The sequence below is a fragment of the Ranitomeya variabilis genome, chromosome 2 (genome assembly GCF_051348905.1).
Source record: "Ranitomeya variabilis isolate aRanVar5 chromosome 2, aRanVar5.hap1, whole genome shotgun sequence".
Classification (NCBI taxonomy): domain Eukaryota; kingdom Metazoa; phylum Chordata; class Amphibia; order Anura; family Dendrobatidae; genus Ranitomeya; species Ranitomeya variabilis.
Window position 1 is genome coordinate 426167639 of NC_135233.1, and position 25254 is coordinate 426192892.

Here is a 25254-nt window from a genome sequence, read left to right on the forward strand (position 1 = left end):
TATTTGATAAATATAGGAAATCTTTAAGACATAACACTTCCTGCCTAGAACCAGTTTTCCGATTTTTAACGCCACCTCTCTTCTGGAATAATTATAGGACATTTTGATCGCCATTTTCAAAAAAGTTGCATAAACATGAGTGAAAGTATGAGAATCCCGGGATCCACATCTTCTCATTCCTCAAAATAAAAGTGATCAACTTGGCACAAAATGTTTTAAAAATGGTGCAGAATTGTTATTGGTGTGACTACAAACTAAAAAATAACAGAGGGGATTTATTCTTTCCCTCAATACCAAAAAACTGTTGTTTAAGAATAATAAAATTAGTTGGCAGTGGCATTGGCGCCTCTTTGCCCTTTTGGTGCCGGCCCAGTGGATTTTCCATCGGCATAATCTGCAGTGCATGTGCTCAGGGTGTACGATCCCTTAGGACAGGTCATGTTCACTTGTGTCGGATCCGTGGGAGAAATCCAAGAGTGACCCTTGGATTAGGCTGAGGATGTGGCCGCAGATTTGTATTCTTTCTCGCGCCCGTATATCCAAAGCCTGATGAACATGATGCTACTTATTTTTTGGTGAATTTTCGTGGAATCTGGGTATAACAAGAGGATATGGCGATACAGTGGGGCTTATAAAAGCCCTAAAATGTAAGTAGCACTATTATTACAACCAGGGGTCTAGTGATAGTGGATGCAGGGGTTGCAGTCGTACTTGTGACCTGGTCTAGGGGGCTATTGGGGGCCCAATCTATTAAAGACCTGTGATAGTTGAGGGCCTCATCCTTTGCAGGAGTGCACAAGCCCTGCTCACATTCATAGGTGGCTGTGCTTTTGGAGACTACAACTCTTGATCTGTGTCTGTCAGGACATGCTGGGGGTTGTAGTTTCCAGCCATCACATATGTGCCTCCAGTGTGTCGGATTTCATTGCTCTGCCTCTGGTGCAGTTATGGGCTGGTTCTTACATGGCCCCAGTATGTTTTTCATTATTACAAGCCATTGTGTCCCATTCACCTAGTCTTTACAAGTTTGTAAAAAGATCCAACAGGAGGCTGTGGCACTTCAGCCTCAGGTGAGTGAGCACTCACCCTGCCAGCATAGCACAGCCCCTCTATTGTGAGACCCCTTCCCTTATTATTCCAACCACTGAGTTTTCACTCATAACTTCCCTGGAAACCCACCAGCCACTTGGTGCTGACTCCAGGGTTCATTTAGGAAACGAATGGGAAGTGACCCCCCCCCCTGCTGTTGTCTCAGTTGGTTTGTTCCACAAGAAGCTTGGGAGGCAGTGAAGGAAGAAGGACACAGAATAAAGTGAAGCACAGAGGGGGAGAGACAGTGCAGCAGAGTCAGGGCAGGCAGTAAATCAGGGAGACAGCAGAGAGGGGGCTGAGACTGGGGAAACAGCAGCAGAGCCAATCATTGCAGCAAGGTAAAGGGGATCCTGCAGTGATCCTTGGCCAAACTGGGGGATTCAGGACTCCAGCAGCCAAAACTGCAGGGCACTGAGGACAAGGGAGCAGGCAAGGCAACTACTATACTACATGTGCAGCCAGGCTCAGCAACTCAGGACTGGAGACACTGGGAGCTGCTGGCAATGAGAGATCCAGGAGGATCACTGATCTGTGGGATCACCCGGTAATCACTTCATGCATCCTTGGATCTGAGAGTGTCACCTGCAGCAGGAAGGATCAGGGTCTTCTGAGAGGACAAGTTCTGGGGGACATTGGGAATGAGGCTGCTGGAGAGCTCTTATCTGGCTCTGCTGCTTCTCTATCTGCCAGGTGAGCGCATTGATACATTGTTGCCATGTTTATTTATAAGTTCTGTGTATTGTGCTACATTGTTGCCATAGCAAAAACCCTTGTATTCCCCCCCCCCCCATACAATATGTTCTTATTTGTGAGATTCTTTATATGTTAGCTCTATATAAAAATAAAGATTATTATATTGATACAATTTACTATGGGATGGAACATTAACCCCTTGTGTGCTCGCGTACTGGTCATGGACATGACATTGTGTACTTCGTTATTTATTAAAGGGGTCCACGCTGCTGTTAAATCCGGATACAAGGTTAAAGATGATGCCTACGTTTCTATTAGGCCAGGTACTATCTGCATGGAGGTTGGTGTTGCTCATGCATCGCTACGCTATTGCCTATGCAGGTACCTGCGGAGTCTGTAACCGGTGGGGACCTGACTGTTTTCATTGACCATACTGTGATGAGAAATGAGCGTCGTTTTCATTTTGTTCATGACCAGTACGGTTCGTCCCTATACCCGGCTTCAGCCCTTGCTCTTGAATCCAATGTGGGTGTCAATATCCCCCCTTCCCTTTAAATAGGACTTTGTGTATAAGAATTGGGATTGCACTTGTTGACGCACCACTGTGCCTATTTTTCTGTTCCCTGTATATCTGTAGATATACTTGGTGCTTTTTGCATTCGGATCTGCTGGATTATGGCTTTCTATGTGCGTAGATATCTGCTGTTCATTATTTCTGTACCAGCACGACTGTAGATCTCCTCCTCGCCTACGTACGGTGCCCATATTTGCAGGTCTCATCACTATACTGTCCAGTGCCAGGTGAGTTCCTCTGTGCTGGACGTGCACTATACTTACATTGACCTCATTATTGTGTGCATTTACCCCGTGGGACTCAGACGCGTGCAGAATTAATTCTGAATGATATTATGTTGTATTGATAAGGAAATCATATTTTCCCTGCAATTGTAGCTTTTTTTTTTGGGGGGGGGGATGCATTTTTACTGCAGTGAGAATGATTCTGATTGTGGCAAACCACATTTTTGTTCATGTTGTGACTTATGGTAACAGTTAATGACTAATGGAGAGGACGCACTTGTTTTCGGAGCCATCGCAAGGTGTCGATTACTGAGGAGCTAATTTTAATCTGTCAGATTAGACATACATGACCTTCCTGTAGATTTCCCACCAAGGTGCCAAGATCTGTGTTACTCCACAGTCCTAATCAGAAGCCATTGATTTACTTTTTATTTTATTTTTTTGCATCATTAGTTTATTTAACATGGGCAAACGATAAGTAATAAGTGGCAACTCCAATCTGTCGCACTGTAGCAGGATTGTCTTGGTTCATATCAGTCCTATATATCATATACACATTGAGCCATTTTCTGAGAATCCACTTAGGTGTGTATCTGACGTATGAGAGAAAATGGGAATACCTGGAGGAAACCTGCAAACATGGGAAATGGGGGAAAAACTCCTTACAGATGGTTGGGTTTGGACCAAAGAACCAAGAGCAACAGTGCGAGCCCCTGAGTCAAACTGGTGCTTCTTGACAATTTTTCCATCAGTCGTATGTCTAAGGTACAGACATAATATTAATAATTATTATTATTATTTTTTTTTTTTTAAGGGCCTTAGGCTTGATCTCGAGCCATGGCAACTTGATAGATGATCTTCCTACAGATAGATCCACCAGGATCTTCCCCATCGTTGTCATAATTGTACCAAGCCATTGGGTTGCTCATCTTTCTCTTCGCCTTGTTCTATCCTTCCTTCTATTCTTCCAACCTTGATGTCCTTCTCCAGTGATTGATCTCTTCGTATGATGTGTCCAAAGTAGACAAGTCGTAGCTTGGTGATCATTTCTAGTGACATGTCTGACTTGATTTGTTCCAAACTTGATTTGTTTTTCTTCTTCTTGCCATCCATGATATTGATAACATCCTTCTCCAGCACCACATTTCGAAGACTTCGATTCTCCTGTCTTGTTTCTTTAGCGTCCAGGTTTTGCGTCCGTATGTTACCAGAGAAAAGACCAAACTATGTCAAGCTGTGCCTTCATCACCAGTGAAATGTTCCTCGATTTGAAGACCTCTACTAATAAAGTGAGCGAGATTTCTGGAAAAAAAAAAAACAACACATTTTACGCTGGAGTTATCCTGATTTTTGGTGCTGCAAATACTGTGTGCACAGACCCTTCAGCTTCCAATGACCTATTAACCCTGTATCTCACCACCAAATGGTGTCGAAGACTTCACAGGATGCTGTAGCCAGTTGATTTTGGTAATTGTTGGAGGGATCATCTTGTTACTGGTGGACACAGACAGGAGAGGGCCCCTGTGCAAGAGTAATATAAGGGCCCTTTGCAGTCCAATAGCTTATCATAGTGCACAATTTCAACTGTCTTGGAGGTGGTAGTGGCCCCATAACGACTTGAGCCCCGCTGCAGCTGCACAGATGGCACCGATGATCTGTCCGCCCCTGCATCTCATGCCCCTCTATGTTCTATAGCTTCATGTTGATGGATTCTGCTGTAATCTTTTCTCTTCTTGGCTCAGCTGATAAATCAAATACATTTTTTTGCAATAGATGACCTTTTCTTTTTGGGTCCTAATGGCGTCAGTCGACACTTCTTATATCTAATTCACTGTAGGGATGATAAGGAGCTTGCCAGTGGGACACTGCTTGGTTTCTGAATTGAATCGCTCTACAGTGCATAGATTGCCCTTCGGCAACCTTGAAAATTCTCAAGCCTCTGTCCCGAGTTAGTGAGAAACAAAACCGGCTATTGAAAGTCCATGTAATGGGGAACGTTATGAGAATGAACAATTCTCACATCTCTTTGGGCACAATGGTCAAACATAAGATGTCAGTGAGTTATGTGCCATCCAAAGCATAGAAAGGAAACCCAAAATTGTGTGGTACCACTTTGGGCTGATGGGCATCTGACTCCTCGGTCTGTTGGGCCAATGAGCAGCTCATCTATATAGCGCCCAGAGCACCTACTGTACGTGATACTTGGGCGCAGGTCTCCATCACATGCCAAGTTATAGAGGTATCTATTACTAAAAATAATACTTCTCAGGGAAGCGCCATATGGCGACACAAAATGCTTACAGGTTTGTGTAATGCGCCTTAGGGGGCGCGAATTGAATCTGTCGAGGGTGAGGCCCTCTGCACCTTCTCGCAGTGATGACTGATGATTCAGACCTTCAACGTTTGGCTGATTTCATTTAATAACGTGGCTTTCTTCACAAGTTTTAGGTGACATTTTTACAAAATCTAATTCTTAATACTGTAGGCAATCCCGTGTGCACGTCCTACAGGCAGGATTACGACAGCCGCCTCATGTTGTGACTGTCCATCGGCTACATGTTTGGCGGTTGTTTCATAGTCTGTGTACTTCCAAAGTAACAGGTCGTTCTGTGTGCAGACTGTGATGGTTCTCGACAGCACATACTGATGTGCTGTCGAAAACAATGAAGTTTAAGCAAATGTAAAAAGAATTTCACCCTAAGAATCAGGGCTGTGGAGTTGGTAAGCCAAACCTCCGACTCTCACTCAGACTCCTCAATTTCCATGACACTGACTCCACCAAAATGGGCTCTGACTCCGACTCCTCAGCCGTGCTAAGAACTGAGTGTTTTGCTTGTTCATCAGGTGATTGTCAGTCTCTTTACACTGGACAATTAGGGTAAATCCACTGAAAGACAATTCTTATAATAAGAGATTGTGTCTCTCCAATACTGATCCTGTGGGTGCCAGGTCCTTACTAGTTTCTGTATAGACCTGATACTGTTCGTCATAGCTGAGATTTTGCTCCACTTGCATGCAGTTTGGGCAGGGCTCCGCAGAGTTATGGGTTCCCCCATGGCCGTCTTATGGCTACCTGCTCCCTCCTAGTAGTTCTATGACATCCGTAAAGTCTATGGGGCCGTACTGTACCATGTATGCCTCCAAATCCACACGGGAGCTTATGGAAGTTTTTGTTTCCACCTGGAGTCTGACAATAAATTATGGCTCAATCCTTATTACTGCGGTAAGAAGAATACTTCTGTGTGGCATGAGGACTTGTAGTATTGGGATGTTCTGAGTTTTTGTGTACTTTTCTATCAGAAAAATTCACATGTGAAATAAAAAAACAAACAAACCTAAAACATCAAGAGAATGCACGTTCCTTAGCCCTGCTTGTATGTTTTTGTTTTACACTGATTTTTACAGTGGATCTGCTTCAAAACCTCTCATCAGATAAGCTGTAAATACTTTTAAGTGTGAACTTTTGAAGCTGATCCACATCAAAATGTGTGTTAAGACTCCATGTAAAAACTCCCTCATGCGGGATGTTACTATGACGTGAGTGTTGGCTGCATTTCTGCTGTAAAAACGTCACCCAAAAAAAACTCATCAAAAACCTGTGCAAAAATTCTGTTTACATCTGAAAAAAGATCAAATACCTGACATGATGGCACTAAATAAGAAAGCAGAAGAAGAAAAATGCAATGTGCACAATGGGGACAATGTCTAATTTTAAATGAGTGAGAAATTGTTGAAGTTGTTGGTTGTTGTTTTTTTTTTTTGTTGTTTTTTTTTTTCCTCCTTTTCTTCCTTTTTAAATGTGGATTTTGCTGCAAAATCTGTGACGAAAACCACGTGAGTAATGCTCCATGTGAACATGCTCTTACACTGGCTCTCCAGACACATAAGTGGCAATAGACGTGCCTGGCCGCTGCTTTATTCGCCATTGTGAGCCTTGATGATGATGATCAGTGGGCCGTTAGAAGGAGGACTGGCTTTGATCTCATCAGATCCTTTAAACCACCTGAAGCTTTAAAGCTGATTGATAAATGAATATCCATAATCGCTGATCGAATGCAGCCGTCCACGTGTGTGATGGCAGTGATTCCGTGGGGTTTGGTGTCACGTTGTTGGTTCTGAGTGCCCAGTACTTTCCAATTGATTCAGGTCTAGTCTGAAGGAGGACGGATTACCCATGTAACGTGGGATTGTTAACTTGCTGGCTGTATAGGTAAGCACATTAAACGTCCCTGATCCCCCGTCAGATGGTCAATTACGCCATTTCATAATTAATGCAAAGATCTGGAAGCCGCTTAGTCTCGCTGCGCTGCGAAACCTCTTTAATTGACCAGATCTGGCCGCTAAATTCAGGAGCTTTCACTCCAATCCCGGGGGAACCTTGGCAAGGCGACATTTTGGGAATTCCCCAAACCGATATATTCTATTCATATGTAAAGTAGGCACATTGTCCTGTGGACTAATTGGTTATTCCTGAAATCTGGATGCCCTCGGGGTTGGGAACGGAGGATGCAGCTTCTGTTATTGGAGGGTGGAATCCATTCTTAATCCGTTTAGTGCCTGAGGGTAGAAGGCGTCTAAACTGGGCTGAAGCACAAAGGGTTAACGGGCTCCGGTGTTTCTGAGTGACAGGTGGGGGGGCACTTGTTTAGGATCAAAATGAGGGGGTGTCTTTTTGAGACTGATGGTTCAGCTCCTTTGACGCATGCTAGAAATGGCTCTTAAAAGACCTACCTGTGTGAAAGGACGGTGGTCAAGAGCAAGGTTAATTATATATCCGATAAAGGTCTATGGCAAGCGACATAGCTAATCAGGGGAACTAAACTACATTTCTAATTGGAGGTTTTTGCTATTATTATTCTTTGCTTATACAGCACTATCGTATTCCACAGTGCTTTACAGATATTATCATCACTGTCCCCATTGGGGCTCACAATCTACATTCTCTATCAGTATGTCTGAGGCCTGTCCCACACGTCCAGATAATTCCGGTACCGGAAAAAATCGGTACCGGAGTTATCCGTGTCCGTGTGTCCGTGAGCTCACGTAGGCCATCCGTGTGGCACACGTGCGGCAGCCGTGTGCCGCCTGGGTACCACACGGACCGTGCAGGAGAGACAGCGCTACAGTAAGCGCTGTCCCCCCAGAATGGTGCTGAAGCCGCCATTTATCCATTCTCTCCAGCGCTCGCTGGGGAGAAGGGATGAAAAATCCTTTTTTTGTTTTGTTTTTATGTGTTTAAAATAAACTTTAGGGCATCCTCCCCCCCCCCCTCCCACCCCCTGTGCGCCCGGCCGCCGGCATTAAAATACTCACCCGCCTCCCTCGACGCTTGCTCTCCGCCCCGCAGCTTTTCCTGTATGAGCGGTCACGTGGTGCCGCTCATTACAGTTGATGAATATGCGGCTCCACCTCCCATAGGGGTGGAGCCGCATATTCATCACTGTAATGGAAGGCACCACATGACCGCTCATACAGGAGAAGCTGCGGGGTGGAGAGCAAGCGTCGAGGGAGGCGGGTGAGTATTTTAATGCCGGCGGCCGGGCGCACAGGGGGTGGGAGGGGGGAGGATGCCCTAAAGTTTATTTTAAACATATAAAAACAAAAAAAAAAAAGGATTTTTCAACCCTTCTCCCCAGCGAGCACTGGAGAGAACGGATGAATGGCGGCTTCAGCACCATGCTGGGGGGACAGCGCTTACTGTAGCGCTGTCTCCAGCACGGCACACGGACTGCACACGGAAAACATCCGTGTGCGTTACGTGTTTTACACGGACCCATTGACTTTAATGGGTCCGTGTAATACGTGCGCTCCCACGAACACTGACATGTCTCCGTGTTTGGCACACGGAGACACGGTCCGCAAAAAATCAATGACATCTGCACAGATGCATTGATTTCAATGGGTCTACGTGTGTCAGTGGCTCCGGTACGTGAGGAAACTGTCACCTCACGTACCGGAGCCACTGACGTGTGAAACCGGCCTTAATAATAATTAACATAATCGTAAAGCACCAGCATACACTGCGGCCGAGAGCGAAAATAGAAATCTCTCCCAAAACACCCCAAAAGTGTCAAGTCAACCAGACAACTCCAAAGAGATATAGCCAAGAAAAAATGGAGCACGGATGCCCCAAACAACATATTAGAAATATATAATACAAAATGTATTTATTGAAAAAACACATGAAAAGTATTCAGATATACATGCTGTATACAATGTATAAGAATCAGGAGATAAAACAGAGGAGACATGACGGTATGCCGGGTTAGGGGAAGACAACAAAGTTCATCCCCGGGATGCAAGTATCTAATGCACCATTCATAAATTCTCCCACAGGCCTTCAATACTGAAAATCATAATACATCAATATAATTTTAGCCCAATAAACCTCCAAATACTTTCAAAGATGAATGCTTACTAGTGATGAGCGAATATGCTCGTTACTTGAGATTTCTCGAGCATGCTCGGGTGTCCTCCGAGTATTTTTTTTAGTGCTCGGGAGTTTTCGTTTTTAGCGCCTCAGCTGAATGATTTACATCTGTTAGCCAGCATAAGTACATGTGGGGATTCTCTAGCAACCAGGCAACCCCCACATGAACTTATGCTGGCTAACAGATGTAAATCATTCAGCTGCGGCGCTAAAAACTAAAACTCCGAGCACTAAAAGATACTCGAAGGACCCCCGAGCATGCTTAGGAAATATCGAGTAAGGCCGGCGTCACACTGGCGTTTTAAACGGCCGAGTGCAATGCGATAAAAAAATCGCATTGCACTTGGACCAATGTTCAGCTATGGGGCAGCTCCCACCAGCCGACTTTTTGTCGGCCGTTATCCTCGGTCCGAGACAATCGCAGCATGCTGCGATTGTCTCGGACCGAGGAAAACTCTCGGCTCACTCGCACCCATATAAGCCTATGGGTGCGAGTGAGACAGCGCACACCACTCGGATATCATCCGAGTGCTGTGCGTTATAAGCGGACCCCAGCAATGGAGGAGATGGTGAAATTCATTTCTCCGCCTCCTCCGCAGCTGCGCTCCGATCCTCCCTGTGCGAGAGAATCGGAGCACAGACGCATGACACTCAGCTCCTGCTCTGCTGCGAGCAGGAGCCGAGTGTCATTAGCACAATCGCATCCGATGCTCTCACATCGGATGCAATATGCCAGTGTGACGCCGGCCTTACGAGTATATTCGCGCATCACTAATGCTTACCCATTAAAATATCAGGGGAGCGTCCCCACCTCGCCCGGCAGCCCCTGACGCGCGTTTCGCGGTACAGCTTTTTCTTAATAAGAACATATTACACCGTCTACATATTGCTATTATCCAGGGAGATAGTGGATTATATTCGAGCTGCCAGACAACTCAGAATACAAAATATGGTTAAAGGATGATGGTGGTTTATTCTACGCATTTCAAAGTCATCAGGACTTCTTCTTCAGGAATTACCACAAAGACAGACGTTTGCACTACCGTCTACATATTGGGATAGGATCTTGGAGATGGGTATACCCCCTTTAAATCATGAAAATAAGAGCAGAAACGTGACCGACCTTTGAGATGGGGCCTTTGCAAAATCCATAGGAAGGCCTCCATCTACTATGTGCCATTTACAATACTGCTGTTCATATGTGACGAGTCGGAGTCCCAACTGGGGTCTATATCTAGAGGACCATCCTGCTGGCCGATTTCAGCCCAACTACTATATATTAATTATTTGGCACTTATTTACTGACCAGTTTACATTGGGCTGCAAAAAAAAAAACTACTGGGTTTACAACATTCTGTACCAGGTAGCTGACCACCTGGGGTGCAACTATAGTGGTTCAGTGGTTTGTTCCTGGAGCCTACGATGTCAAAAAAGACCTTTTGGCCCAAATGAGAAAACCAATACCGTTAAAGACTAGCCCTGTTGGAGATTTTCCATCCATTAGACTCCAAATACGCCACTGGCAGCATTAGCTCTGCTCATCTGTCAACACACTGTCTGCTATCTCATGGGGGGATCAGTGGTATCTTCACATGGTCCGATAATAATGAATTAAAGGGCCTTAAGGTTGTCCATGTAATGCCCAATATCTTGCCATAGTTGTGTCACGTGAGGAGTCAGGATTGGGAGGCGCCATACTTACCATCGCCCCATAAATCTTTGGGAGTATCTGCAAATAGCGGCAATCTCCCTGACCCCCTTCGAAGTTGGGAGATCTCTGGGGCCCAACTTTTCAGAGGCTTCAGGAGAGCCACAACATACATTCATGTGCATGTGATAGAGATATGGAAGGCGCACGGCTAAACGGAGAACGATTTCCATTTCACTTCCCTTCTGAATGGGAATGTTGTTGGTTTTTATCATCCCTCAGCTGCAGGCTCATGTATACATATTGTGAATTTTATTTTTAATTTTATTTTTTCATTATATTTTGCAAAATATCAAATTTTTATGAAAATCATGGAAAACAAAATCACAATCTGGCCATAATAATACAGACATACTTCATATAACGCATGTACTAAACCTGTATTCTGCTAATGGCGTAGACACCGGATTACTGGGAAATGACTGTCAATCAATATCATTGTATTAGAAAATTGCTTATAATGCACTTCCCTCATAAAAACCCGCTGTGTTGATGCCATGAGATACAATGGCGCAGAGCGATGGTTTCCATCCGTTGTACTTCTTGTTTCTTTTTCTCCTTTTGTGCCGTCGGTCTTGACGACTCGGTGACAGTAATTATTGGTTCGGCTTTTTGCTTCTATAGTAATTATGGCGGCTCCTTTAGTTAAACACGTAGGTAATTAGCTGGGTTCTTGCATTTTGACACTCCTAGCTTTATGGGAACGCATCCCTGCTTGTTTTTCCACCATGAACAATTCGGAGGTTTCGTAGCACTCGGCTTTCTCGTTGTTCAGGTGCTCGGTGTCAGAGGTTTGGCTGCAGTAGGTGCCGTCAATCCTGGGGGGCACAAAGGACCATCTGCTCAGTAAGAAGACACATGATGGTCTGAGCTCCTGTTGGGTTTTGTTCATATGATGATGTTGTTGTTTTAGTAAATCTACTAAAAAAAAAAAAACGGTTTAAAAAAACGTGAAAAGTTTTCCTGAAGAGGTTTTTCAAAAGTGCTTGTCTGAACGCTGCAGCGGATCCTGGTGTAATTCTCTCCTAAAGACAAAGAGTCCAATCTGAAAGTTGCAACAGACACTAGAAATGGAGATTCTTCTAGTATTTTCTTTACCTGAAGGATTTTGGAAGCGTCTCTTGCTGCATTCTGCAGTTAAACCCCTCCTATTATGGCTCTGTCTCCAGCTTTTATGCCTTAAAATCAAGGATCTAGTAACAAGAAGATCCGTCACACCTGTCTTGGCTCCATATGACGTAAGTGTGAACAGAGCCCTATAATGACATTTGCCCTATATTCCTCACATCCATCAGGTGTATGGAGGTTCTCTCCTCTAGAAGCATTGGTCCCAGGGTATCTCTGTACATAGGGCGCCTCGCTGAGCCTGTACGGCCTCCATGTTCGGTCGCATAGGACCTAAGGTTATGATAGTTGTGGGTCTGGTCATGGTCAAATCTATTACCTTCCCAAAGAGGCCACCAAATGTGGACTCACCAATAAGGGGTCTCTGGTCATACTGGATCTGATGGTCCTCTCATACTAAATGGGCTATCCAGGATCCGAAACCCCCCCGCTATGTCCATAGGATGAGTCTGGTTTTAATAGTATGAAATTAAACCTGTGGACTGTGATTTGAGGCAAGAAAGCCACCATGTTCTTCTAATACCAGGCAACCTGCTGTGCCTTGGCCAGGGCTGGACGGGACAGGTCATGACTAGAGGATCTGTGTTGTACCCCACCCTCTCGGCCCCCAGGCACAATGTGGGGTTCCGTTTTGCCCGATGAGTTGGCGCACGGGTGTTCTATTCTAGAACTTGTAGTTTGGCTTCTGCTGGAAAGATGCCACAGTGCTATCCGGATATTTGTGGAGATGTAAGAAGTCATGTAAGGACTTCTTTTAATCAATGTAACTAATGTTATAACGTTTTTGAAGTGCTCCTTGAAATGTAAATTTAATTAAAGCCGAGGCCTCTGGCATATTCTGCTGATATAATTAAAAGCAAGTGTTCGGTGGGCACTCCCTCCGCTAGGAGTCTTATTCGGTAGATTGGGAGGTGTTTGGAAGTTTGTGAAAATCAGAACAAGCTGTAGATATCGGGGTATAGCCGGCCGCTGATATATCAGGGGGCATAGTTTTAGCATTAGCCTCGGTGGGTGATGATTTTCACTGTAATGCCTTTTGCTGGCGCAGCGGGAGTCATGAATGTGTATGCAGATGTTGGATCTGAACGTGGAAGAACAGACTTATTATGGCTGTTTTGTCCGGCGCTCGTCACATCTGATGTTGGCGGTGGAAGTATGGACCACGGTGCCCTGGATATGCCTTTTGAGGCTTGTTGGATTTGGGTCAGGAGACCTTCCGTTCCCCCACCCCAGGGCTGGCGCTGTCCACTCGGCATTGTGCTACAGCTGCTGTCCATGTATAGTGGATGCCGGTATGGCGTGGCAGTGTGTGCCAGCGGTGCTGGGGTATGTGCCCCTGACATCTCTTCCAGGTGGGACCACTCCATACATAACCTGCCTGGAAAATAAAAGCTCAAAATAAATGCTAAAAAGAAAAAGTAAATGGACACGCTCCTCACATTTTCAAAGAGGTTGACAGAAGTCACCCTGACCATTCTTGAGGCGGCTCTCAAAAAAACGACCAAAAAGACTCTTCTTCCTCAAAAACCGGCCAGGTAGGCACGTATCTAAAAGATCTGGTGGTCACATACCCCCCAATGCCAGAGTCTGAGTGCTCTGATCACAGCAATGTAACTCTTAGGTTCAGTGTCATTTAAGAGGCTGGAAATGGGTAAAGATTCTGACGCACGTCGCACCCACCTCAACAAAGTTACTACCACCCCACTTTTTTTTAATTTCTATAACATAAAATCTTAAAGTAACTTATTTTTTCTAGCTGAGCGGGTAACGACTAAACTAATATTTATCCAATAGGGTGAACGCCAAAATGAAGAATGGAGGTTAAGAGGGAAATCTACTGCCTGAGGGGCTGCATGCACCTGGATCCCCCAATATAAAGGACACTGTATGCTGGTGATAAAATAGAACTATACTTTTTTTTTTTTTTTTTTTTCTTGAGTGCGGTAACAGGCGGCTGGTGCCCCAGGACTCGGCGGCTTTTGGACCGATTATGTAATAACTTTTGGAAAGTTCTGTAGTAATTGCATCCGATGGTGTTGCCAGCAGCGGGCAGGCGGGCATTGTCCTCCCACTGCCATGTGTGACATTCACAGTTCAGGTTTTCACTTCTAGGGTCTGAATTTAACAGGAAACATGTTAGCGCTATATAAAAAAAAAAAATAAAGATGATAAATATTTTTACTTTAACTTTTTTATTTTTTAGAAAAATGTGGCTACCTTGTATAAGGCTATGTGCACACGTTGCGGATTTGACGCTGCGGATCTGCAGCTGTTTTCCATGTGTTGTACAGTACCATGTAAACATATAGAAAACAAAATCCGCAGTGCACATGCTGCGGGAAAAAACAAACGCGCAGAAACGCTGCAGTGTTTTTTTCCGCAGCATGTCAATTCTTTGTGCGGATTTCGCAGCGGTTTACACCTGCTCCATAATAAGAATCCGCAGGTGTAAAACCGCAGGTGGAATCCGCACAAAAACTGCGGCAAATCCGCAGTGCGGTTTACCCTGCGGATTTAGCAAAAACAGTGCAGAAAAATCCGCAACATGTGATCATAGCCTAATAAAAAATAAACACCTCGCTGGTCTGAGGGATGTCTAGTATTTTTGCTCCTGCAATACCATATAGAACCCATGGACGGGTGAGGTGAGGTTTTCCGGTTTTTGGAAGAAATCAGCCATGTTTAGTTCTTTCCTATGTTCAGAGTTTTTAGAGGTGTTCAAAACCACGAGTGGGAACTTTATTTATTTATTTTTTTCTGAAGAGCTCTCTTAGAAGCTTCTCTTTGATTGGACAGCACGTAGTTTGGAGCGGATTCCATCGCGATCTGCTTCATACATGTAACCTGCAATTTTCAAAATCTATTTATACGGGAGAAAAAAAGGCTTTTAAGAAGATCCTCACATTAACAACTTGGTGGTTTTCCTAATGAAATAAATAGGAAGAGTTTTCAGCGCATTTTTAAAGCAGTTTTTGGAGCAGATTCGCTAAAAAAAAAAAAAAGCCCGTGAACATCTCCTAAGACCGTGATCCCAACGGAGACTAGCATCCCTCTACCGTGGATCCATATTCCCTATGGCCTGAGGTTATCTAATGGGACTATCCTTTTTTGGCGCTAATCTGATGACTGCGTTTACTTTCCTCCCTCCATAAATCCGCCAGCTGATTGGTTAGTATTAGCGGCACGTCTGCCATTTGTCTGTCCTGGCTATAAATGAGGTCCGCTATGTTCATCGCTGTCGTCCCTGGTAATGTTGGAGAAGTGACAGAATACAGCAGGCAGTGTCCTCATTATTGCCGCTCGTATACCAGTTCCCATGGAAACCATAATTGGCCGCAGTTTTTGAATCTATTAATATGAGTCAGAGGGAAGCAGGATGGAGGAAAAAATAGCAAAAATAGAGATTGCTGCTGCTTCTTCTGTATGTGGAATTTTCCACAGCGGACTGAGAATTGTAGTGCAATATTCTTGGCTGCCTTATGGCGGCGTGGACCAACCGGCCGGCCACATCGCTCCAGGAGCAAAGTTTATAGCGCAACCTAAAGTTTGGTTCTGTAGTAAAGTTCTTGGTACTTGGTTGACCTGTGCTAAAAAATCAACTTGTCGGGAACACTTCTACAATCCGGCTTCTTAAAGCTGCCGGTGAGATCGTGCACATGGCAGAACTACTATGTGTCCGGTGCGGCCCATATGGAAGCGGCGGCCACAGATTACATGGACCCAGACTACCAATGGGGGGGAAAAGCAGTGTATTCTGCCCCATACAATGGCACATGGGCAGCCGAAGGGCCCAGAATACTCCAGCCGCTGTGTTTTTGGGAGAAATCTGTAACAGAATTTTGGAACCAAACTTCTTAGATTGTCTTTCTAACTAAACTTTTTGTTGAAGAGCCCAAAAGTGTATTTTGTCATTCCTGATGCATGATCTGTTTAGTTTTTTTTTGTTAGCTTTTTATTGTGTTGATGGAAATTATGATAATCTAATAGAATTACCAAAAGTAAGAGCTCTTTAATTTGGCAAGAATGGGACATGACGCGTTATTGGGCATAGAACAGTCATAAAAAAAGACTAAAAAAACGCTACTTGAACAAAGGGCCATATTGTTAGATTGTATCACTGTCGAGCCACAAGATGGCAGTACCTTAGGTATCTATGGTTACGACCACTCATGTAGTGAGTCAGTTGCTAGTGTTCGTAACCATGGAGACCTAAGCTCCTGCGATTCCCTGCACATGGTTAATCAGGAGAACTATACTAGATTACTAATTGGAGGTTTTTGCTATTAATATTAATAATAATAATAATAATATAATTCCTACTACATATTGGGATAGGACCGTGTAATTGAAGCCATATCAAACTCTGCATGATAACATGAAAAGAAGAAAAAATAAAATTACACACATAAAATACTAATCTCTTGTATTTGAGAAATTTTCTGGTGCAGTCTATAGAAATAAGCCTTTGTTTTCTTCTGTGCAGGGTAATCCCACTTGTTGGTCAGTTGCTAGCTCAGCTCATTACTACACTGTTTCTTTTTTCCTACTGTGTTTTCCTTTTTTATTGTTATTTAAAACTTCCTTTTTCCCTATTTTGATCCTTTTGATGTGTGGACCTTTCATGGTGTGGGGGAATGACAAGTGTTGCATCTGTGGCATCACTGGTGGATGAGCACAGCATTGTTCTTAGGGGGTCATTAGGAGTCAATTAGACCCTTTGTGTAAACACTAATAACCATTGATTATAGGGCCACTGGGGCCCTGGTCATTGTTTCTTGTATACACTGGAGATTTGAGAGCCAGGACATAATTACACCTAATGGATCTCTAAGCACCGATAGCGTTTACATTATTTTATTTTTTTTTCAACTTATTTCTGGACCGTTCATTGCAGAACGAAGCGCTATGTTCATTGCAGTCATGTCTTTATGTTCCTCCGTGACAAATGGCCGCCAGGATAGGATTGAAAAGAGTTCTGTAACATTAATTTAATTGTATACAAAATAGTCTTTTTTTCTCAGCCTCCCGGATGTCTGAACACCCGGGGTACACCAACAATACGACTATGACCTGTTTAAAAATGGAGGCACTCAATTACGGGAAAAGCAATGGAATCGGGGACCCGTCGCTCTTTGGAAAAAGTTTAAATTAGGTTCTGGGACGACAAGGAGTCAGCATGGGCTGGCACAGGTGGTGGCTACAGGGGGAATAAAGGGGATTTCACGCCCTGGGAAGTTAAGGAGCACTGTGACTAAATGGGGGGGATGGGAGGTAGGAATGTTATGGTGATGGGGGAACAGAATGAGGAGACCCCATACTGAGCAGGGAAAGTTGGGAATAGTTTCTGAAAATAGATTGCTTTCTGTGGAGACTGGTGACCCTCAGGGAGCCCCCTTTTTATTTCCTTTGGGCAATTATAAGATAAATGTAAGTACTTTGACACTTGCTTCATTGAAAAACACCCCCTTCCCAAGTGCGGAGTTGTCTACTAGATGGTAAATATTCCCCCCCCCCCCCCCTCCCTTTTTATAAAGTATCTGAAGACTACTGCAGCTGTCTTAGGACATGAGTCAACTAAGTATATGTCCCTTCAACGAGTCTGGGAAAGCTGGGTGAGAACGGTATAAGCTCCCATGCCGTATGTCACTTGGCTTTCCCAGGAAAGGATTAATAAGTCATTCTAGATAGATCCATCACCAGCAGTACATTTTATTTTTTCTGGTTTATAAAACCCATTTTTAAACTTTTTTTTATTATAGAATTTTCCATAAAATAGAGGGTCTCCCGTTCAAGGCCCTTATTTACTTTGTTGCCTGAGGAATAACTAGAAAGAGTGTCGCTTTATGTGAAGACCGACAGATCAAGTCCGCCCATTGGTATTAAAGTAAAGTGTCATTTGTCACCTCCTCTCCCCATGGTGGTGCTCCAGAGATCCCAACAGTAAGGCCGTGTTCACATGTCCAGTAATCATCTGTTAGAACCGATCCAGCAGCAATCTGTTGGTGAAGTTTTACAGGCACAACTTTTTTTATTTGTTTGTTTGTTTACATTGAAGTCTATGGAAAACAGATCTGTTAAATAGCCATCTGTGTTCTTCCATTTATAACTGATCCTGTACGCAAAAAAAATGGATCCTTTTCAAATAAAGTAAAAACATTTTCCATAGACTTTAATGTTAAAAAAAAATGGAACCAGTTGAAATCCGGTTTAAAAAAAAAAAAAATGACAAAGTTGTGTCTGTAGAACTTTTATGCCAATGGATGATCATTGGACATGTGAACATGGACCAAGAAAGCTTGGACAAGTAATATTACACTTGAACATAAGAAGTTGGAAACGATGCCCTCAGTCCGAGACCACTTTGACCAGCGCTGTGGAGTCAGTCGGAGCCCTGACTGACTGGGTCATACTTTTCCTCATCTTTACTTTTCAAGAATGGGAACAGATATTCTTAAAGGAAAGCTGCAAGGCAATGAATCCAATTGAAAGGCAAAGATACAAAATATATATATATTAGATGGTGGCCCGATTCTAACGCATCGGGTATTCAAGAATATGCATGCCCACGTAGTATATCGCACAGCCCACGTAGTATATTGCACAGCGCCACGTAGTATATTGCCCAGCGACGTAGTATATTGCCCAGCGACGTAGTATATTGCCCAGCGACGTAGTATATTGCCCAGCGACGTAGTATACAGCACAGAGCGACGTAGTATACAGCACAGAGCGACGTAGTATATTGCCCAGTGACATAGTATACAGCACAGAGCCACGTAGTATATTGCACAGCGATGTAGTATATTGCCCAGCCACGTAGTATATTGCCCAGCCACGTAGTATATTGCCCAGTGATGTAGTATACAGCACAGAGCCACGTAGTGTATTGCCCAGTGACGTAGTGTATTGCCCAGTGACGTAGTATATTGCCCAGTGACGTAGTATACAGCACAGAGACACGTAGTATATTGCCCAGCCACGTAGTATATTGCCCAGCCACGTAGTATATTGCCCAGCCACGTAGTATATTGCCCAACTACGTATGTCACAGGTTAAAAAATAAAAAATAAACATACTCACCTTCTGATCCGAGGGCCCCTTGTAGTTCTAACATACTCACCATACTTGTAGTTCTGTCGCCTGTGCGCGGTACAGGTGGCAGCTTCCGGTCCCAGGGTGTGATGACGTCGCGGTCACATGACCGTGACGTCATGGCAGGTCCTTCTGCCATACAATCCTTGCTACCGGAACCTGCGGCTTGCACACAGCGGTTACCGGAGGGTGGCGAGGAATGGGAAAGGTGGCGGAAGGTGAGTATATAATGATTTTTTATTTTTTTTTAATTATTTTTAACATTAGATCCTTTTACTATTGACGCTGCATAGGCATTAACCCTGTGTGAGCCACGACTGCGGGGAGTATGGAGCGGCCGCCCGACACTGACTGCAGGGGAGTAGGGAGGGACTAATTGGATTGTGCCCGTCGCTGGTTGGTCGCGGCAGCCATGACAGGCAACATACAGGCCATTAACACCCAGAAACTTATGAAGAACTTGCAGTCCTCATTGGCCCCAATCTCCTCCATCTCATGTCCTGATTCTGCTCTGAAGCATTACAACGAAACCCTGCAAAGTGCCCTGGATGAAGCTGCACCTCCTATACATAGAACAACTCGGCACAGACTGCAACAACCGTGGCACACGCTGCAAACACGTTTCCTGCTGCGGTGCTCCAGGTGCGCCGAACGTCTGTGGAGAAAATCTAATCTACCCGAAGATTTCATCCATTATAAGTTCATGCTAAAAACATACAACTCTGCCCTTCACCTCTCCAAACAAACCTATTTCAACACCCTCATCACCTCACTGTCAAATAACCCTAAACGTCTCTTTGACACTTTCCAGTCTCTACTCAACCCAAGAGAGCAGGCCCCAGCCACTGATCTCCGCAGTGACGATCTGGCCAATTACTTCAAAGAAAAAATTGACCACATTCGACAGGAAATCATCTCCCAATCTCTTCATACCAAGCACTGTCCTCCCTCCCCCACTGCATCTAGTTCACTCTCTGACTTTGAACCAGTTACAGAAGAAGAAGTAATCAGGCTCCTTGCATCTTCTCGCCCGACCACTTGCACCAGTGACCCCATTCCGTCACATCTCCTCCAGTCCCTCTCCCCGGCTGTCACCTCTCACCTAACAAAAATATTCAACCTTTCTCTCACTTCCGGTATTTTTCCCTCCTCATTTAAGCATGCCATCATACATCCATTACTTAAAAAACCATCCCTCGACCAAACCTGTGCCGCTAACTATAGACCTGTCTCTAATCTTCCCTTCATCTCTAAACTCCTCGAACGCCTGGTCCACTCCCGTCTTACCTGCTATCTCTCAGACAACTCTCTTCTCGACCCTCTTCAATCTGGCTTCCGCTCTTTACACTCTACTAAAACTGCCATCACTAAAGTCTCTAATGACCTACTAACAGCTAAATCTAATGGTCACTACTCCATGCTAATTCTCTTGGATCTCTCTGCAGCATTCGATACTGTGGATCATCAGCTCCTCCTCACTATGCTCCGCTCCATCTGCCTCAAGGACACCGTTCTCTCCTGGTTCTCCTCCTATCTCTCTGACCGATCCTTCACTGTATGTTTTTCTGGTTCCTCCTTCTCTCACCTTCCCCTTACTGTTGGGGTTCCTCAAGGATCAGTCCTAGGCCCCCTCCTCTTCTCTTTGTATACTGCCCCTATTGGACAAACAATCAGTAGATTTGGGTTCCAGTACCATCTCTATGCTGACGACACCCAATTATACACATCTTCTCCTGTTATCATGCCGACCTTTTTAGAAAACACCAGTGATTGTCTTACCGCTGTCTCGAACATCATGTCCTCCCTCTATCTGAAACTGAACCTGTCAAAAACTGAACTCCTCGTGTTCTCTCCCTCTACTAACCTACCTTTGCCTGACATTGCCATCTCCGTGTGTGGTTCCACCATTACTCCAGAGCAACATGCCCGCTGCCTTGGGGTCATCCTTGATTCCGAGCTTTCATTCACCCCCCACATCCGATCACTGGCTCGCTCTTCTTATCTGCATCTCAAAAACATTTCTAGAATTCGCCCTTTTCTTACTTTCGACTCTGTAAAAACTCTTACTGTCTCACTTATTCATTCTCGTCTGGACTATTGTAACTCTCTACTAATCGGCCTCCCTCTTACCAAACTCTCCCCGCTCCAATGTGTCCTGAATGCTGCAGCCAGGATCATATTCCTCACCAACCGTTACACCGATGCCTCTACCTTGTGCCAGTCAATACACTGGCTACCCATCCACTCCAGAATCCAGTACAAAACTACTACCCTCATCCACAAAGCACTCCATGGCTCAGCACCACCGTACATCTCCTCTCTGGTCTCAGTCTACCACCCTACCTGTGCCCTCCGCTCCGCTAATAACCTCAGGTTAGCATCCTCAATAATCAGAACCTCCCACTCCCGTCTCCAAGACTTTACACGTGCTGCGCCGATTCTTTGGAAAGCACTACCTAGGTTAATACGATTAATCCCCAATCCCCACAGTTTTAAGCGAGCCCTAAAAACGCATTTGTTCAGAATGGCCTACCGCCTCAACGCATTAACCTAATTATCCCTGTGTGGCCTATTAATAAAAAAAACAAACAAACAAAAAAAAAAAACAATCAGGTTCCTCGCATCATGTATCATGTTCTCATACACTTTATGCAGTTAATAGCACTCTATGTCTGTACTGCTACATACTTAGGCAGTTAACTGGTTCATGCAGCTTTACATGAACACCCGAGCCTTACACTACGGCTGGTCCAAATAACTAAAGCAATTGTTACCATCCACCTCTCGTGTCTCCCCCTTTTCCTCATAGATTGTAAGCTTGCGAGCAGGGCCCTCACTCCTCCTGGTATCTATTTCAAACTGTGATTTGTTATGCTGTAATGTCTATTGTCTGTACAAGTCCCCTCTATAATTTGTAAAGCGCTGCAGAATATGTTGGCGCTATATAAATAAAATTATTATTATTAGCTGGCGAGACCAATCAGCGAATGAATAACCGTTACGGAAGTTGAGGACATACAGACGGAAGTACCCCTTAGACAAATAAATATATATATATATATATATATATATATATATATATATATATATATATATATATATATATATATATATATATATATATATATATATTACAGACCAAAAGTTTGGACACACCTTCGAAATATATACTTATGTCTTATATTCTAGGTTCTTCAAAGTAGCCACCTTTTGCTTTGATGACTGCTTTGCACACTCTTGGCATTCTCTTGATGAGCTTCAAGAGGTAGTCACCGGGAATGGTCTTCCAACAATCTTGAAGGAGTTCCCAGAGATGCTTAGCACTTGTTGGCCTTTTGCCTTCACTCTGCGGTCCAGCTCACCCCAAACCATCTCGATTGGGTTCAGGTCCGGTGACTGTGGAGGCCAGGTCATCTGGTGTAGCACCCCATCACTCTCCTTGGTCAAATAGCCCTTACACAGCCTGGATGTGTGTTTGGGGTCATTGTCCTGTTGAAAAATAAATGATGGTCCAACTAAACGCAAACCGGATGGAATAGCATGCCGCTGCAAGATACTGTGCTAGCCATGCTGGTTCAGTATGCCTTCAATTTTGAATAAATCCCCAACAGTGTCACCAGAAAAGCACCATCACACCTCCTCCTCCATGCTTCACCGTGGGAACCAGGCATGTAGAGTCCATCCGTTCACCTTTTCTGCATCGCACAAAGACACGGTGGTTGGAACCAAAGATCTCAAATTTGGACCATCAGACCAAAGCACAGATTTCCACTGGTCTAATGTCAATTCTTTGTGTTCTTTAGCCCAAACAAGTCTCTTCTGCTTGTTGCCTGTCCTTAGCAGTGGTTTCCTAGCAACTATTTTACCATGAAGGCCTGCTGCACAAAGTCTCCTCTTAACAGTTGTTGTAGAGATGTGTCTGCTGCTGCAGTGTGGCATTGACCTGGTCTCTAATCTGAGCTGCTGTTAACCTGCGATTTCTGAGGCTGGTGACTCGGATAAACTTATCCTCAGAAGCAGAGGTGACTCTTGGTCTTCCCTTCCTGGGGCGGTCCTCATGTGAGCCAGTTTCTTTGTAGCGCTTGATGGTTTTTGCCACTGCACTTGGGGACACTTTCAAAGTTTGCCCAATTTTTTGGAGTGACTGACCTTCATTTCTTAAAGTAATGATGGCCACTCGTTTTTCTTTACTTAGCTTTATTGCCATAATACAAATTTTAAAAGTCTATTCAGTAGGACTATCAGCTGCGTATCCACCAGACTTCTGCACAACACAACTGATGGTCTCAACCCCATTTATAAGGCAATTAATCCCACTTATTAAACCTGACAGGGCACACCTGTGAAGTGAAAACCATTCCCGGTGACTATCTCTTGAAGCTAATCAAGAGAATGCCAAGAGTGTGCAAAGCAGTCATCAAAGCAAAAGTTGGCTACTTTGAAGAACCTAGAATATGACATAATTTCAGTTGTTTCATACTTTTTTTGTTAAGTATATAATTCCACATGTGTTAATTCATAGTTTTGATGCCTTCAGTGTGAATGTACAATTCTCCTAGTCATGAAAATACAGAAATTTCTTGAAATGAGAAGGTGTGTCCAAACTTTTGGTCTGTACTATGTATGTATGTGTGTATATGTATGTTATATATATATATATATATTATACACTAAAAATGCAGAATTCTTGTTGTGATGATATGATGATACTTGTAGGATTACTTTTGCTACGATGAAAAGGTGCCTGCGTATTCCACCCTCAAAAGTGTTGTGGAGATATTTTTATTTGAACTTTATGGTGCGTAGTGTCCCAGCACCTGGCACAAGTCATCTCTTATCCCAGCCAGTGGAAGCATGGGGCATGAACATCTCCTGGCTCGGTGATGTCCTAAGTATTTTGGTCTAGGTTACAGTATGGCTGCATGTAGGTGATGAGGATTGACTACATGCCTTGCTCTTCTCGTTGATGGTGCCCTCTTGTTCTCATGCAGAGTGCCATATGCAGTCATCGGTCCCCGTCAGGCTTCAGGTTATATTTGGAAATGACTGTCTCCGCCGGCATATAAGGGTCTATTACTCTCCCCCTGGCAGCCTGCCATTTAGGGAACATTCCTACATTGAAGAGCTTTGTCAACAGCCCTCTGTGTTCTGTCCTTCAATCTTTCATTGCTTTGTGTGCTTGAAAAACAAATGATGGAGCGAGACACCAGGCCCAATTGACATCTCTGAAAATGCATTGGAATGGAGGGGGGGGAATATTTCTGGAGAAATACCAAGAATGTGATAAGGTCGTTTTATTATGAGCTTCATTAGACCCTCAGACATTACCTAAGAGCTATCAATCCCTCCTCTGAGACCATGAAAGGTTACAGATCCTTCTGTGCCCATTGATAAATTCTGAAAAGAAAGGAGAGCGATGGCAAATCTCCTGGGCACCACCCAATCCTCCGAAAACCTACCAGATGGTCGCGCTCCTGAAGTCTCCCATGCTCCATCAACAGAACATTCACGGGATGAAAATGGCCTTTAAAAATGGAGTGTGGGTTTGACAAATTTGGACTGTCCAGCGCTGCCTCTAATGAACACTAATGTTTCAGTCATTTTCATTTGGCTGTTGTGCTACAAGATGCTTGGTTTATTAGTCTTACCGTTTTGTGCCTCCATTTCCTATGGGCAGCGGTGTGTCTGTGTGATCCTGCAGTCGTATAGCCATATATCAGTCTTTCTCCAGTTCCTTCTAATCTTCATTTAGTAGGTAAGAAAGAAGCGGAGGACAGATGGAAGCAATGTGACCAGAGGATCAGACTACAGCCAGTTTATTTGTTGTCTGGTACCACGGTAACCTAAATCTGCGTAAGAGTTTTTGGACTCCAGACAAACTTTTTAAATGGAGGCTTTTTGGAAAGTTGTTTCCTTTTGTAAATTGATGTATCAACTGATTGGATATATCCTTTTAAGAGGCCCTGGGCTATCGTCGCTGGCAAGCCATTGGGGCAAGGGCCTTTCCAGAAGTCTAAAATAGTCTGAAAGTGAATTTATAAGGACACTCGATTGATTTTTGACTTGTGTAAACATGGCTGTTCTGGGTCGATAAATAAGGAAACGGTCCAGACGCTCAGCTGAGGATCCTGAAGACTCGAACACCGTTTGGTCGCTGTATAGACATTAGTCTGCCGATTCTGGTGATCCAGTGTGCGTGCAGTACAATGCGGTCTGCATGCTCGCATGTCTCGATTGCGTTGTATCCTTTGTGGCTTTCTGTATACATTGTGTGCACATACCTGCTGGGCCGTGCCCTCAGGTATCCGGATGTTTG

At 44.3% G+C, this 25254-nt stretch overlaps 1 protein-coding gene across 1 annotated transcript in view; it reads left to right on the forward strand.

Annotated features, from left to right (window-relative positions):
• The first annotated feature begins 1304 nt into the window (after positions 1–1304).
• Positions 1305–25254, forward strand: part of LRP4 (LDL receptor related protein 4) — a 70044-nt gene continuing 46094 nt past the window's right edge. Inside the window, exon 1 of the mRNA XM_077286841.1 lies at positions 1305–1782. Coding sequence (XP_077142956.1) covers positions 1731–1782 — 52 coding nt within the window. The 5' untranslated portion in view covers positions 1305–1730. The remainder of the gene's footprint in view (positions 1783–25254) is intronic.